This window comes from Oryza brachyantha, chromosome 6 (assembly GCF_000231095.2).
Source record: "Oryza brachyantha chromosome 6, ObraRS2, whole genome shotgun sequence".
In the NCBI taxonomy this organism is placed as follows: Eukaryota; Viridiplantae; Streptophyta; class Magnoliopsida; order Poales; family Poaceae; genus Oryza; species Oryza brachyantha.
The window spans coordinates 14704253-14721747 of record NC_023168.2 but is presented as its reverse complement, the minus strand read 5'-3'; the positions used below and the strand labels follow the sequence as shown (position 1 = coordinate 14721747).

The 17495-nt window shown below is 42.2% G+C and overlaps 2 protein-coding genes across 4 annotated transcripts; both read left to right on the top strand.

Moving 5' to 3' along the window:
- The first annotated feature begins 204 nt into the window (after positions 1–204).
- On the top strand, positions 205–6193 carry LOC102715031 (NAC domain-containing protein 75-like). 2 transcript variants are annotated; one of them, XM_040525629.1, is made up of 7 exons: positions 205–601; positions 678–870; positions 1649–2316; positions 3950–4225; positions 4827–4928; positions 5354–5440; positions 6012–6089. In XM_040525629.1, the coding sequence occupies exons 1-6, from the start codon at positions 449–451 to the stop codon at positions 5414–5416; spliced, it is 1455 nt and encodes a 484-aa protein (XP_040381563.1). In that variant the 5' UTR covers positions 205–448; the 3' UTR covers positions 5417–5440; positions 6012–6089. The 2 variants fall into 2 exon arrangements, with proteins under 2 accessions (XP_040381563.1, XP_040381562.1); XM_040525628.1 differs by lacking the exon at positions 5354–5440 and having other exon boundaries at positions 207–601; positions 6012–6193.
- A 4887-nt stretch (positions 6194–11080) lies between these two features.
- Positions 11081–13484, top strand: LOC102714748 (solute carrier family 40 member 1-like). 2 transcript variants are annotated; one of them, XM_015838463.1, is made up of 4 exons: positions 11081–11695; positions 11790–12630; positions 12710–12837; positions 12953–13484. In XM_015838463.1, exons 1-4 carry the CDS (start codon positions 11202–11204, stop codon positions 12966–12968), a joined length of 1479 nt encoding a protein of 492 aa, XP_015693949.1. In that variant the 5' UTR covers positions 11081–11201; the 3' UTR covers positions 12969–13484. The 2 variants fall into 2 exon arrangements, with proteins under 2 accessions (XP_015693949.1, XP_006657054.1); XM_006656991.2 differs by lacking the exon at positions 12953–13484 and having other exon boundaries at positions 12710–12841.
- The last annotated feature ends 4011 nt before the right edge of the window (positions 13485–17495 follow it).

Below are 17495 nucleotides of genomic sequence, written 5' to 3'. Positions count from 1 at the left end.
GCATAGGTGTAGACATGTCTGTGTGTCCCTTTCTCTTCCAGGAATAGGTGGAGCTAGGTAGAGAGAGAGAGGCAGAGAGCCTAGAGGGACAGCTTGGTCTGGCGTATGTCCAAAGGTGTTTCGTGTGTGCCTGGAGAACCTTTTCCTTTCTCTCTCTAACCTCTCTCTTCTTCCTTCGGTTAAAGCCATATCAACACATGGAATTCCGGTCTCCAAATCTTTATTAATTGCTTCCTGATCAAAACCCCCTCTTGGCTCCCTCCCTTTCCTCTCTCTCTCTCTCTCTCTCTCCTCCTCTTCTCTTCTTCTACCTCTCTCCCTCCCCATGTGAGTGATCCCCTCGTTCCTGCTTGTGTTACATGTGATCATGCACAGGTAGGTAGCGAGGCAGAAACTTAGCTAGCCTGTCGTCTCGGCGAGAGGAAGCTAGCTGGAGCTGCAGGAGGCCATGGATGGTGCTGCAGTGGCAGCAGAAGCAGGCGGCGGCGGCGGCGGCGGAGGTCACCGCCGCCTCATCGGCTCGAGGATCGAGGAGCACCGCAAGTACATGTCGGAGTCGAGCTGCTGCCCCAGGTGCGGCCACAAGATCGACCGGAAGCTGGTACGTACGTACATACATGTGTTCTGAATTCTGGTGGATTTCTGTTGTCTGAATTTGTTTTCGTGCGTGTTTGAAGGATTGGGTGGGGCTGCCGGCCGGTGTGAAGTTCGACCCGACGGATCAGGAGCTGATCGAGCATCTCGAGGCCAAGGTCCGGCCGGGCGGCGCGGCGGCGGTGGCGCTGCCGCCGCACCCGCTCATCGACGAGTTCATACCCACCATTGAAGGGGAGGATGGCATCTGCTACACCCACCCTGAGAAATTACCAGGTTAATTAATCATCAAAAGTTCGGTTAGTTCTTCAGAGGGGTGTTGGATTTGTTTCTTTGTGGTTTCCTTATTTTTGGAGGTTTGCACTTTCTGTTTCTTTTGCTGGCTTCAGTTTCTCACCATTTTTCGGTTTCTTCCTCCTTTCTGTTTCGGTTCATATCTCCTTCCTCATATCTCGCATTTCTAGAATTGTTTTAATGTGTGATACTTGATATCCAAGCATAATACTCCCCACACACACAAAAAAAGAAAGATTAGTATCTATAAGGTAGATTTAATTGATTGATCTGCAGGAGTGTGTTATGCACGGTAGGAATCTAGCTTATAGGAGAAGGGAAACAGTGTTACACCAAATCTTCCAGTACATGTACTGCATGTAGCAAGTCAATTTTAATGTGTTGCTGTGGCAGCACATCTCCTCTCTCTCTCTCTCTCTCTCTCTCTCTCTAAAAAAATCTCTCTCTATCTCTAGAAGAAGAAGAGGAAGGAGAGAATGAAATGTGACATGAGATCTGTCTCAGCCCCCTACACACACATCTTCCAAAGTTAGGTTTTGTCCTCCTCTCAAGGTTGTTATATCCTCCAGCACCCAATGGCTTGACCATTGCATCATCATCACTCTCATCTTTGTTTCTCCTTTCTTTTTTCTCTCATCTCTCTCTCTCTTGCAAAGAGAAACAGATAGTATATAGCAGGTAGCTAGCCAGTGCAAACAGACGTGACATGGGCGACAATGGCGCACACATGCGTGCTGACGTGTGTGTATCATCCATGCAGGCGTCAGCAAGGATGGCCTGAGCAGGCACTTCTTCCACCGGCCGTCCAAGGCGTACACCACCGGCACCCGCAAGCGCCGCAAGATCCAGCCGCCGGCCGCCGCCGCAGCTGTCGACGCCCCTGCCTCCGGCGCCGCCTCGCCCGGCGGCAATGAATCGTCGTCGTCGTCGGCGGCGCGTCAGCAGCAGCAGCAGCATCCGCAGCAGAGGAGCGAGACGAGGTGGCACAAGACCGGGAAGACGCGGCCGGTGGTGGTCGGCGGGCGGCAGCGCGGGTGCAAGAAGATCCTGGTGCTCTACACGAACTTCGGGAAGCACCGCAAGCCGGAGAAGACCAATTGGGTGATGCACCAGTACCACCTCGGCGAGGCCGAGGAGGAGCGCGACGGCGAGCTCGTCGTCTCCAAGATCTTCTACCAGACGCAGCCGAGGCAGTGCGGCGCCGGGGACGCCGCCGCCGCCACCGCCTCGGCGTCAGTCGTCGCGCCTGGTGCCGGGACCGGCAGGAGGTCGACGGAGAGGGACCGTGCTGTAGCTGCTGCTGCGGCGGCGGCAGCTGCAGCAGCGGTGGCGCCAATGGCTTCCTCTAACGTCGTCAACGCAGCGGCGTTCCACAGCGGCGCCATTGATGAATTCAGCTTCGCGCAGTTCAGGAGTAGCTTCGAGGAGGTGAGTGAATCTGATCAATTTTCTAGTAGTTTGCCATAGTTTGGGGATTTGGATTGATTATTCCAGTACATTGTAAAGGTATAGCTTGATAGTTTTGCCTTTTGACACTATCAAACTGAGGGTTTAAAATATCACGGCTAATTTAAAAAGATGAAGGGGAAATTTTGGGATATTCCGAATGAACTACCTAAGAAAGAACTTATGAAATTCAAATGGAATCCGCATGAATAACAATAGTGATGTTTCGTTTATTCGTCGAAGCACATGAAATTATAATGAAACATGTAGAAAAAACCAAATTCAAATATCTTTAGCATAGTTGCATTTAAATTTAGCATTTTACACCAAATCAGTTTTAGCCGGTCGCCCGGTCCATGCCAGCCCCTGGGGGAACGAGACAAGATTTATAGTAACCGTTGAGGTTTTTCGCTTTATTTATCGGCCGTTGGATGTGTTAAACCTCTAGTGCGTGACCGAGATTAAGTATACAAGAAAATATAAACAAAAATAATAGTATGTAAGTGGAAAATAATGTGGACACGAAAAAATCCTTGGGCATATATCACAATAAATTCCCTTTTTGAGATATAATGCCATGGAATTAATCTTTGTCCTAAACGTTTGACTATTTATCTGACTGTGCACGGGACTGCTACGTCCTATTGGATGTATTGACTTTACATATTGGGTTAGTTGGGAAATCGAATCCACATATACTTTTTATTAGTTATTGGACCACTATAAGCAATGCAATTAATGTTTATTTCAATGTATGTAGGTTTTCTTGTAGATGAACGGTTCCTTTTTCTTGGTCAGTGAAATGTAGGTAGGAATAGGATGCGATGTTTTTGTTTGGGAGAGTACGGGCATGACAGCGGAAAATTTTCTTTGCGTCCGGATCAATCTGACCATACAAATGGTAGCATCAGAAAAAAAAGATTTCTTCAGGTGAACAGTTCTTGCTAGCTAGGGCTCATGAGATCTTACCTAAACTGATAGATATTTCCGACCTACATGGAGAATTAAAGTTGGACATGTTTTTTTCATTCAATTAAATGATCAGTTGACATTAGGAACAAAATTACTAACGCACATAAACAGGACGAAGAGAGACACACACATGTAGACCTTCAGGAAAGATCTTGAATCTGGTAGGTATATATATATATACCAGTAGACAATATATATGCATAGTATATTAATGCTGTACTTTGGAATATATGTAATACGGAGTACGTATAATTTAATTTCATCAAACAACAAGCAACCCTAATTAATTTAATACGGACACACTCTGCATATACTCACCCATGCATGCTAGATCAATCTAACAGCAATTGAATGAACAGAGAAAAAAAACTACGATAGTAGCTAGTATAGTTTACTTCGCTTTCCAAATTGGTTCACCTTCCCTATCTACCATCAAAAACTGACAGGTGTAATAACCCATCGATCGAAAGCTCGGGTGTGATGGTCGTGCAGGACTTACTTAATTAATTTGTCCAAGTATATAGATACATATATATATATGCGGTTAATTAATTACTACCACTATATTGTTCTACATATATATAACTTGCAAGCAATTAATTATTTTACAAGTTGAATTAATTAATGTAATTTAATCGCACAGGCGGGAATGGGAGCGTCGTCGTCAGATCACCAAAGTGGCAGGGCTGATGACGAGCGAGTGCTGCGCCACCATCACCAGCAGCAGCACCATCACGACGACGAGCAGGACCACCGCCGGCGGGGTCACCACTACGTCGGGCAGCAGCAGTGCGTGGCGGCGACGTTCCACGTCGTCAGCTCGCCGGCGGACCCCATCGCCACGCTGATCTCGCCGCCGCCGGCTCACCAGGGCACCGTCATGCTCCGGCAGCCAGAGCCGCCGTACTATCACCAGCAGGTACGTACACAGTAACACAGAGTCAATAAGCTAAGGATAATTTTCATTAATAATTTAACCCTCTTTTTTATAAACATGAAAAAGCTATATACTCCCTCTGTTTTATAATATAAGATATTTAACTTTCTTTTGGTTGCAACGTTTGACCATTTGTTTTATTTAAAAAATTATGAAACTATCATTTGTTTTGCTCGTGACTTAATTTATCATCAAAAGAACTTAAGCATGACTTCTTATTTTTTATATTGTACTAAACTTTTGAATAAGATGAATAGTCAAACGTTACAATTAAAAAAGTCAAACATTTTATATTATGAAACGGAGGCAGTATAAACGAAATGATTACTTTATTTGTCATGATAACCTTGGCTAAACATCTAATTTGTGCATGCTTAATTAAGACCTATATTCTAAACAACAACTATAGTTGAAATTAATGTCTACTTCGATCTTTTGGCATTATTGTACGTGCCCCTTGTTAAGACACGTACGTCAGGATGTCCGTAGCTTTAGATTATTAATTATTAGTATTGACTGTTAATATTTATAATTAGTCCTACTGTTTGGTTTGATTTGTGAGAAAATTAATGATGATGAACAGGAGGATGAACGGCCACACCAACCGAGGAAGTTTGATGGGAGGTCAACCTCTGGACTGGAGGAGGTGATCATGGGCTGCACCTCAAGGCGCTCTAAAGGAGGGGTAATAACCATATCTCTCGTACATCTCTAGCTCTCTCTCTCTCACACACACACGCATACACATTGTTTCTTAATTAGAATAATGCAATCGTGGTTTAAGTTTAGGAATCCGGCACAAGTTTTAAGTTCAGAAATAAAGCACAAAGGAAGTATTAACACTACCATGGATCCTAATAAATATGACAGGCCATCGGTTTCGGATAAAGGTTCTCCGTTCTAACATATAGAAAATAATTCATGTTCCAGAGATGAGACCGCATGACATTACTTGTTATTGATGACTAGTCATCTGTGATGAGTTTAGCCTGCACGTATCGGTTCTGATCGACGAACTGCCACAAATTAGTTTGCTCATCACTCACAAGGTCACAAGTTCTACCGCCTCCTGCAATGTATTTACATCTCCACCTTGTACTATTTTGTCAGGGAGGGCTCAGCAGTGATTCTTATAGTGGGGATGGGTTTGGAAAATCTGTCAACCTGGATTGATCTTAGGCATGCACAAAAGGACAGGTTATTTTTTGAAAACCGCGGATCATTGCTGTATTCCAGTTGTCATTTGTTTTATTTCCTTTTGTTTTCAACGATTTTTCCATGTATATGGTTGAAGCTGGTTTTTCATCCCAAAATATTCCCTTAAATTACAAGACGGTATAGATTTGGAAAGTCAATTCTATTATGATGCACATGTAAAGTTGTAAGGAGCTAACTTGATTATTAAATTATGGCAAATATAACCATTCATATTGGCATTCTTATTATGATAGAGAAATTTGTTTACCAAAACTCACATAAAAGGAAACCATAATATGGTAAAAACATACCCCCTCCCCTCCTGTTACAAAAAAAAAAAAGGGGTAAAAACATACATTTGCAATGTCAATTGTTATACAACTTGACGGTGTACTTGGTCCTGAAACATACATTGCTTGTGTGAGAATTGAGATATGCACATTAAACAGGTAAACTATAATTGTAATTTTTTTTTCATGTACACCTTGTTTTGAATTAATAGTTTAACATGCACACTCATGGATAACAATCTTTAATCCTTTTAAATTTTTCACTTTCTTTTTTCTTCCAGGAAACATCAGGTGGTAAGGATGGCACAGAATGGCAGTACCCATCCTTCTGGCCATCTGACAGCCAGGATCATCATGGGTAAAAGAGCAAACGTATCTTAGCTGCACCTTGAGTAGCCAATCTCGGAGAGGCAACCAAAAGCAACAACCAGAACCCTAACAACATCATTGCTACCATGATAGGAGCAGCATATATATATATATATATATATATATATATATATATATATATATATATATATATATATACTTACATGCATGCACTATAGGGCTACAAGCCAAAAGCAATCAACCATAGCAGCATATATATATATATATATATGATATACATATAGGAGGAGTGGCTTCCAAGAAACACACAAAAGGCAAAGTTTGCAACAAAATCCACCACCACCTTTTCTCTCCCCTCTTCTCTCTCTCTCTCTCCTCTGGACTTCTTCTTCTTCTCTATCATCCTGCATTGATCATCTTTCTCTTCACCCAATGTGTCTGGATAATGAGATATGGAAGTTTCATTTGAGTGCTCAAATTTACATGTCTAAAGAGACAAAGATGATATTGAGGCAAAGCAAAAGGGAGAGGCAGAGAAAGAAAAAGGAGAGTGAAAAAAAAACACCAAAACAAAGGTGACATCACAAGGAAGAACATCAATCAGTTAATCGATCGTCGGTTTGCTCACGCGGATTGATGCAAGATCATTGCCGCGATCATTGTTTACCGACGCCTTTCCGACAAAGTGTTTGAATGTTAATTAGTCTAATAATCAGTAGTAATGATACATTTTTATTTGCTTTTGTTGTATTGGTTTGATTGGTTAATTTTGTACACCATCACCTTTTCCTTTTGTCTTATACTCAGAAAAAGAAGCTAACATGTTGGAAAAGAATGAAAGGGTCAATTTGTAAAGATGGCATATGTTCTTATTTCATTGATCCATTTGTTTTTTTTTTGGCAGATATGATTTTTTTAGTTTATCAAGATACACATTTGCCAAGAAATATTCCATGTACAAGAAATTAAACTATCTGAAGATTGCTAGGTAATTAATAAGGTGATGCATTACTAGGCTAGCTTTGGTTCCAAAATCTTCCTTTTCTTAAGGAATATCTTTGGTTCAAAAAAACTCCTCAGTGGCATGCATGAGGAGAGGGAATAAATATGTTTCCATAAGAAATATTCTCTGATACTGTCACATGCAAAAGAAGAGAGAGCAAGCTAGGCCTAAAGAAAAGCTTGTCATATCTCTTGCTCTAAATGAAAAGCTTGATCTCACCTCTCACTCCTTCTGCAACCTCTTTCCTCTCTTCTTTTCTTTTTTTTTCCTTTGCTTTGGAAAAGATTTTAATTGGACCATGGCCAATGCTAATTAAAACCGCTCTCTCTGCATGCATGTGTTTATTTTGCATTATGCATGGCATCTTGTCAGAATCGAAGTTGCGAGAGAATTTTCCAGTGTGTAGTGGAGGAAGAATATGAGCATGCATGAACCTGGTACTGCCCTTTTCAGATTCTTCCAAACTGGGATTAGTGTGAATGTGAATGAAATCACCTTTTAGTATCAGTACCACTTCTTTATCAACAAGCCATGCATGAAGGTGTCACACACATATTGTATATTTGTCAGTAGTTACAGGTAGTAATGTTTATGTTGTATTTTAGTTTAATTCAACATGGTCCACACTGAAATGTCCTAACTTGAACTGGAAAATTTTAAATTATTTGCCTGGTCCAGTGCAATATGGTAAAAAAACAAAGGTGGGTCATCTTTTCACTCTTTAAGGGAAAAACTGAAATGACATATTTACAAATAAAAAAAATTACGAATAAAAATGTTATATATGTGTTCTTATCAATCTAAAAGCACATGCTGAAAAATAAACTATGATAAAAAAAACTCCAAATCAACTTTAAATTTAAAGTTAAAAATTAAAATTGTGGCTAACATGAGGCCGAAAGTTAGCAATATATAGTCTCTATAAAAAAAAAGATAGGGTTGGCTAGGTGGGAGCCCATCAAAGGCTCAGGTTTCTATGGTGCCAATGGAGGTTCTCCGTGTCCATGAAAATTATTGAATTTTTATTTAAAACCCATGAGTCATTGTTGATTTTTAAGGTAAAACCATGACAATATTTTGAAAGTTCTTTGACTTCTGGATCTGAAAAGATTTATTTATCCCAAGTTGATATAATCAAAGCTTCTGATTCCAAGTGGATATAATTAAAGGACAAAAAAATTTAAATAAGTACTCCGAATGCCAGTTTGAAAGTTCAGCTTCTTTATTTTTGGAAGTAGAATTAATTTTGATATCAAGCTGAAAATGGTTTCAATAGGCTGTTCGGTAGTTCTCGTCAGAAGAAAATGCTAAAGTTAACTGTAGCGCTATATGGGCTGGTGCATATAGCAATTGATGGGCCCTGGAGTATGTACTACTGGATGCTGATCTAGGCTTCTGTCTGCAATCACTAATAGAATTTTTTGAATTTTAAATTTTATTTATTAAATAATTTATAAATGTAATTTTTCATTACCGAAATTGACAAAACTAATCTCTATTTTATTGCATCAACTGATATTTATAAAGTGCACCAACAGCACTACTCTCAAAACTTTCGATCTAAAACCAAAAAACTATTCTAAACTTCTAATCTTTCAATTGTAAATCTTACAAAACACACCGAAAACATATCCTCGGAATGTCTCTATATGTAGCAACAAAATCTATCTCTAACTAATAACGAATTTATATTGGACTCGTACTCGAAGCCACCTGGGCCGGCCAAAGCCAAATCGTGCGCACGGGCCGAACCACCGTGATCGGTCTCGTATACGTACAGGACACCGACGTGCTGCACACGTACAGCATTGATGGCGATGCAATACATACATATATCTCCTTTTTATTGCTATAGTAACCGAAACAAACACACACGGCAGCATCAACCAACTAATCATGTATCCATACGTACAAATACATACGTACGCTTTCTCTATTCTTCTTTTTTACTCCTATTTTTTCATGACTTCTCCTGTGCTTGCACATATACCATGCGAATCTCGTTACGATTTCATCCCACATGGTATGCATCTATCATGTGTCATCTTATATTCAACATCATCACCCGGTATTTTTGATCGTCCGGACCTCAGCTCCTTCCTAAGCCTAGTCACGATCCCACTGTCATTGACCGATATTGACCTCCAAGAATCACGACTTTAGTCCAACCATGTCACATGACATCCCGACCATCCAGATCTCAGTTCCTCCCTGAACCTAGTCATATTCCTCGCCATTGACCACAGTTGACCTCAAATCACCTGCACACATAAAGACAGACCAACTGTTTCCGAGCACATATATCGCAACCTAACTCACATTAGTTACACGCACCGACACCAATACCATAATTATTTCTAAACCAAATTCTATTAATTTACAAGCTAATTGTTCATCACAAAATATTGATCATGAATATGATCTTACAGATTTTCAGAGATGCTCTAACAGAAAAACTAGGTGATGGAATTCCATCCAAAGAGAGGATGAGTTAAAGTGGGACAAATCTACTCAGGTTCCCCTGGACGTGGTTGTCTACCTTTACCTAAACAATTTTGAGCAGGCATATTTACTTAAGCCATGTTTATCTATTAGAAAATTCGATGATACCAGTTGGTATTATTTGGTACCAGATAATACTAATTAGTAATTAGTACTAGTATTATCTGATACCAGTTAATATCATAAACTTCATAACTTATATCGTTCAGACTGGATCATGTCCTGTAGTTTGATGCTCTAAATGGCTTCCAGTTCCATCCACGCCTGCAATGTCATTGGTTGCCTACGGTAACACAAATCAACTTGCTCTGACAGAGATATCCCACGGAAGGCGTCTATAATTCCATATGATACATGAACTGACAGCGCTGTATATCATATCAATCGATTACGTCTTTATCTACCTATGTTAGCCTCCAATGGGGCTCGTGTATCAGACAAGAATTGTGACAGTTCCCGTGTAGTTTATCACGCTAGTGTGCAGTTGACCAATGGTTAATTACTACTTAATTCTCTCCAAATCTGAGTTACATCTATAATTGTAAACTTGTGTTGCAGAGACAGAGCAGGTAGCCACTGTCTGTCAGCTAGCAGCCAGAGCTTGCAGGCTGCAGAGCATCTGCATGTCCCTGAGATGGAGACCTCATCTGTTCCTGCCCTTCATCCTGCATGATCCATGCCTCCAATGTGGTGGTTTAGACCCTGTTTGTTCGGGAACTTTTTTTTATTACCGTCATCGAATGTTTGGACACTAATTAAAAGTATTAAATATAGGTTATTAATAAAACTTATCTCTTACTCTGGACTATTTCGCGAGACCAATCTATTAAGCCTAATTAGTCCATGATTAGCGAATATGATGCTATAGTAAATATTTGCTAATTGTGGGTTAATTAGGTTTAAAAAATTTGTCCAATGAAATAGCCTTTATTTATGCAATTAGTTTTGTTATCGGTCTATATTTAAAACTTCTAATTAATATCCAAACATCCGATATCACAAAAACTTAAAAAGTCTTAGATCCAAACAGCCCTAAGAATCAATCTGCACACAGGACAGATCAGACTTCATTTACCTTAACAAGGAGAGGCAGGGTTACCGCATCCTTGCGGTAAATTCGGTTTTACTAGTGAAAGCGAGATGAAATTCAGCCAAGTTTTAATTTGAGAATTTTATAGTCTCTAGGAAATTACCTACTGACAAAAAAATACACCAAAAATTTTAGTACATACTCCCTCCGTCCCAAAATAAAATTATATTTTTAGTATTTGATATTGACTCTTTGTCTCATTTAAAAAATTTACAAATAATATTTTTATTGTTATTAGATGATAAAACATGAATAGTATTTTACATGTAACTATTTTTTCTAAAAATATTAATAATTCTTTTAAATAAATCGGATGGTCAAACATTATACTCGGAAATTTTATTGTTTTTCAAAACTCTACTCGACGGTAAGCCCGGTTAACACGGTTACGGTGGGTAAGAAAAGTTGTGGCTCAGATCGATATATCCACACCCTGATCGAAGTGAGGAACAGAGTGATCAATCAGTGACAGCTCGATCTTTGATCTTGGCTTCTCACACAAACGTCTTCTTGGCTGATCGATCGATCGATCAGGACTAGGTGCGTATGGAGAGCGAGGAGGGGGTCGGGGATAATGGTGACCAGCTCGTGCCTCTTCTTGGAGGCGGCGGCGGCGGCGGCGATGGCGGCGTGGATGCGGTGCTCCTCCGGCGGCTCTACGTCGGTCACTTCCTCGCCAGATGGGGCGCGAGGATGTGGGAGTTCTCGGTCGGGCTCTACATGATCCGCGTCATGCCGGGCTCGCTGCTGCTCACGGCGGTCTACGGCGTCGTCGAGACCTCCGCGGTGGCCGTGCTCGGGCCCATGGTCGGCGCCGTCGTCGACAGGCTCAGGTACCTGCAGGTGCTGAGGCTGTGGCTGCTCGTGCAGAGCCTGTCCTTCGTCGTCGCCGGCCTCTCCGTGACCGGCCTGCTCGTCTACGGCGGCCTCGCGGCGGCGAGCTTCCCGGCCTTCGTGGCGCTCGTCGTCGTCACCAACGTCTCCGGCGCGCTCGCCGCGCTGTCCACCCTCGCCGGCACCATACTGATCGAGCGAGAATGGTGTTCACGTCGCATCAATTCATGATCGATCCCTGCATGCATCTAGAAAATTGTTTCCTTTTTCCTGAGAAATTGCTGCGTGGCGTTCGTGCAGGGTGGTGGTGATCGCCGGCGGGCACCCGGCGGCGGTGCTGACGGGGATCAACTCGGTGATCCGGCGGATCGACCTGAGCTGCAAGCTTCTGGCGCCGGTGCTGTCCGGGTTCATCATCAGCTTCGTGTCGATGCAGGCCTCGGCGGCGGCGCTGGCGCTGTGGAACCTCGCCGCCGTGTGGGTGGAGTACTGGCTCTTCGTCTCCGTGTACGCCGGCTTCCCCGCCCTCAGCGAGAGCAGCCAGCTCTCAAGAAGGCGCGCCGCCGACGACAACGAGGCAGCGGTGCAGCCGCGGACGGACCGGACGGCGGCGGCGCTGACGGAGCGCCTGTCGATCATACCGTGCTGGGAGTCGTGGGTGGTGTACGCGCGGCAGGAGGTGGTCCTCCCCGGCGTGGCGCTCGCCTTCCTCTACTTCACCGTGCTGAGCTTCGGGACGCTGATGACGGCGACGCTGGACTGGGAGGGGATCCCGGCGTACGCGATCAGCCTCGCCCGCGGGCTCAGCGCCGTCGTGGGCATCGCGGCGACGTGGGTGTACCCGGCGGCGCACGCGCGGCTGTCCACGCTGCGCACGGGGCTGTGGTCCGTCTGGGCGCAGTGGTGCTGCCTGCTCGCCTGCGTCGCCTCCGTCTGGGCGCCGGCGTCCGCGTGGATGCTCATGGCCGGCGTCGCCGCGTCGCGCCTCGGGCTGTGGCTGTTCGACCTCGCCGTGACGCAGCTCATGCAGGACCACGTCCCGGACCCCGACCGGTGCGTCGTCGGCGGCGTGCAGAACTCGCTGCAGTCCATGTTCGACCTGCTCACCTACATCATGGGCATCGTCGTCTCCGACCCAAGGGTACATCAAAAACGAATGGCATTGAAGCTCGCTCGTCGGATCGGAGCTAATCTCTTCCGTCTTCTTCTTCTTTCTGCAGGATTTCGGCGAGCTGATCGTGCTCTCCTTCTTCCTCGTGACCTGCGCCGCGGTGATGTACACGCTGCATGTGTATCGAGTGAGGAAGCATCTGTTCCATTTCGACAGGATCATACCCAAGATGAACTGGTGAGCTAGCAGCAGCAGCAGCAGCAGAGTGATGATTAGTCCTAATACGGTGATACTGTTAATGAAGTTGTTGATGACATTTTCTTTTCCTTCCTTCCTTTTTGTGCCGTTGCAGGATCAAAGTTTCTTGAATCTTGATATGGGATCCCATGACCGGGCAGGATTCATCAGTGATTTTCTCGAGCAATTTGACACCGAACAATGTTGGATACTGTAAAATTATCTGTTTTGGCTGAATCTTCTGCTCCATCCACCTGGGGCTCGAAGAATCTCCATGAAACCTTGCATGAATCTCTGTACTCGCTTGATCCCGTGATAATCAAATGGATCCCTGTGTAGGACGACGATTCGATCCATTCCATTCCATTCTATTCCACGGTGATCCGAAAGGGTGGGAATGTTCCAAATGGGGCTTAAAGAATCTGCGTGTGACCTCCTAAGTTGCGTGCCACCATTTGCAAGTTGCATAAAACATGATCCATCGTTTCATTCTCAGATGTCATATGGAGTTATGGAGGCATCATCCCCTCCCCTCACATGCACCTGCACACTTGGACCATATGTTTGTCTGTTTATATGTGATACTTAAATATTTGCCACTAAGATTTCGGGTACCAGTACCACTAGCTGTTTCTTCCTGATTTATTATTAATGCCAGATTGCCACCTAAGGTGGCCTCCATAGCATACTATTTTTATCTTTAAACATTATAAAAGATAACTTTTTTAATGATCTAACTCTTAGCAAATAACTCATAATATAAATGATTTTACAATTTATTCTTACTTAGACATTAAAATATGTGCAAGAGACTAAGAGATAGTCTTTATCTCTCTTCTATCAAAAAATTATAGAGTATATTTTATAGATAGTTTATAGATAACTATTGGAGATGGCCTCAGGTTTATCGCACCGACGATACCCATGTTGTTATTCGGTAACAATGCTTACTGTTGAGGAGGTACGGTGACAGCGGTACTGTACTGTAGTAACCCCACGGGATTTTAATAAATTTACAAAATAATTTGTTTTTTTTTATAAATTTTGTCAGTTTTTTTACTGTTTGCTCCCATTACCGCACGGTAAATCACGTGGGACTCACTGTCATAACTCAATTCTTCGAAAGCAGTAAAAAAAAGACATGGGACCTTAATTTTAATGTTGTTAATAAAAAAGGGACATTTACGATAAATTAGTTCTAACAAAAATTAATTGTAAAGTACTTTTGAATCTTATTTGTCCTTTGTGTTTACGGAAGAACCTATCTGGCCTAGCCGTTTAATAGCAAGTATAATAATAGGTTATAAGCCAGTTAAATACTGAGGCGGAGGAAAGATAGGAGGAGAAAGAGGAGAAGCGGGCCGTCAACTTACGGCTGGCTCAGGCACAAGAACCAAAAAACCCTGTGAGAAAAACAAGTCAGTATTGTATTAATGATAAAGAGTTAACTACTATGTGGATGGGTTAAGAGAAGGTTGTAAAGAGTCTTGTAGCCGGCTTGCTGGCTATATTATTACCCTTCTCTTCCTACTTGTTAACACCAAAATTTGGTAAAATTCTTTATTGGATTCGGATAAGGAAAGACGCAATCACTAATAAAAATTTTATCTGGAAGAGTTTGAATTCAACAAGTAATCGTGAAGACTAAGGTATGGCTGTATAATTTTATCTATTAATTAGAGTTGGTTTAGGATTTTTTTCTTTTATCTCTAAGAGAGTTAGAGTCTAATAGAGACTTATTATTTCTTTTTATCTATTAGGAAACAGGGTCGAATCCAATATGGATTAGAATTAGAGTTCAAATAGGATTTGTTATTTCCTTTTATCTATTAGGAATCATGTGTCATATTCAACATGAACTACTATCCACCCATAGGTATAAATATGTACACCTGAGGTCATTGTAAATCATTACTTCCACATAATATAGATTAATTACTCACGGCGCATCGCCACCCTCCTCATCGAGGTTTCATCACTGGTGAAACTTGGCACCTGACGCGGGGTTGCATCGCATTGATCTCCGGCGAAGGGGTAAGTCCTATGTTCTGCTAGCCATGGAGATCGTATCGGCTAGATCAGAACTGTCTCGATTCGGTCCGATCTTCTGATATGTTTGTACGGTTGCTAGTTATTGTATCAGTTCCAGCTTAGGTTACTTTCGTATCTTCAGTTGATATGGTCGACCATTTTGGGTGATCTACGTTGGTTTGATATTTGTTATTTGACATATTCAATCTAATACCGTCTCGGTTCGGTCTGATTTATTAGATTGCGTTTATCAAATAGTTTATATCAGGTCAATGTATCTTGCTCATTATTTTATTGGAGTTCTAGCCGATAAGTTATCAGTCATCGGCTCGATAGTAATCTAGATTTGTTTAGTATCTTGTCTGACATTGCTAGACGTAGTCTTAAACTATCTCGGTTTGGTCCTATCTTCTAAGATTATTTCCAGTAAATTAAGCTAGATATTTTATAGATCTTGATTAATCGTCAATTAGTTATAGTTGATGATCTTTGCTGATCTACATGTTCATTATATTTATATCAATAGAGCAGCTGATTGTCTTACTGCATTATGTTTACACCAATCGGCTTGATTTATTTAGATCAGTATTGTTTTGTGTTGTATCGCCTTATGAGAATTACACGTTATTTGTTTTTGGTCGATCATAGCAAAGTATTCACTGTTTACTTAATTATTATTCAACTATATTTGTATCGGACTCCTAGCCGATCCAAAGCTTTCAACAACCGTTTGTTCAGCATATAGGCTTAACGTTGCTACATGAACATTCGATCGACTGGATTCTCGGTTACCTATCGGCTCGATAGCCGATCGATTTGTTTTAATATTTATCTTTCTAGTTACAGGACCAAACTGACTGGCACGCCCGCGCATTCTAAGAATTTAGGTTCTGTACTGGAGCGATCTAAGAAAGACTCCCAGACCAACGTGTGTGACACATTATCGGGTCCACTTTTGATGTCAACACTCGTCGACGTGTAGTAACAATATCCATGTATCAAATGCATGTATCCCCATCACGTGACATTAGTTAGGTGGAATGTGGTTTTAGCCCTATGTGGTACCCATGTTGTGGTGGATGAGCCATGTGAAAATCTAGTTATCAATGTTTAGCTAATTAATATTTTTATAATTGTTTGGTCCTACATGTCATTATGTTTCCCTTGCTTCGGCCACTTACCCCTCCTCTCTCTACCCCAACAGGAACACCCCAAGAACTTTACCCCAATAGGAACACCCTAAGAAAGGAGTGACGACATCCATCGTGAGCTAGTGGAGAAAGGGATGATCTTGTAGAGGTCGGTGATGAGATGAGCTCATGGCTGGGAGGTGCTAGCATTGAGGTGAGCTCATGGTGGCAAGAGTTCGGTAGCCCAAACCATTCTCTTCTCTCATATCTCCCATGCAGGATGGCAACAAATGAGCTTGTGGATAAGAGTGGTGGTGTGATGAAAGCAAGGCTAGCTAACAGCTGAGAGATTTTGATATCCTAACCTCTTTTTGAACTTCTTTATGTGACTCCATTGACTTCCTTCCCCCTATCCTAAGAAGAACACCAATAGAGTAGTCATCCTTGGAGGACGGTGGTAGTGTGGACAACCCTAGAGGCAACTCGGTTTCATCACGTACCCCATCCTTGGTTTGTCATCTTCCAAGTCGTTGTTGTCCCCAACCATCTTAGCGACAACTTAAAAGGGATTCGACGAAGGCCCGTGGAGGGGCATGAGGAGAAGGCAGCAATGGAGTGTTCTCTAGGATCAGTTTTCCATCCCCCTCTAGGACTGTGTTCATTTGCGGAGAGGTAAGTTAACTTACCCAGGCGCGAAAAATATAATAATAGATTAGTACATGATTAATTAATTATTTAAAAGTATAAAATAGATTATTATGATTTTTAAAACAACTTTTCTATAGAATTTTTTTAAAATACAGCATTTAGCAGTTCGAGCGTGCATGAGAAAGATGATGGGGATAAGTTAACTTAGAAGCGACGACGAACGCAGCCTAGATGCTACCAACTCTTTATAATGGCTACCACACCATCTTGCCATCAAGCCGCACATTTTGAGGTTGACTCAATCTCTTTTCTCCATCTCTAGATCTGCCCCGATGACATATTGTGAGTCATCACCTCCATCCGAGGAGGCCATCAACCTAGAGTACCTATGACTTGAGCTCTAGGCCTAGGTCCATAGTTCTCTAAAATTATGTGAAATCTCACTATAAATTTTAAAAATAGTAAGATTATATTAACTTAGCCTTACTTTCCTGCCCCTAGGCAATGGTGGTGCTATGAGGCAGTGATGTTAGAGAGAGCAGTGAACGTCGAGGCCAACTAGAAAGGAGTGAGAGAGTAATCGAACTTGAGCAAGAGAAGACCAAGGAGGTTTGCATGTATGCCACATATAGAGTTGCACCATTTTCGATTTGAGGAGGGTGCTAAGTCATCTGATTTAAAAAGTTAAAAAGTGTAAAACATTCAATCATAGAGTTATGTGGTAAATCAAACTTTTGTATTGGCAGAAAGTCTTATCATATTAAATCCTATGTTTCTGTCCTCCACTAACTTAGCCACTGTGCACTGTTCATGTTTTTATGCCTCGACGTCACTCGCAAATCGTGACCG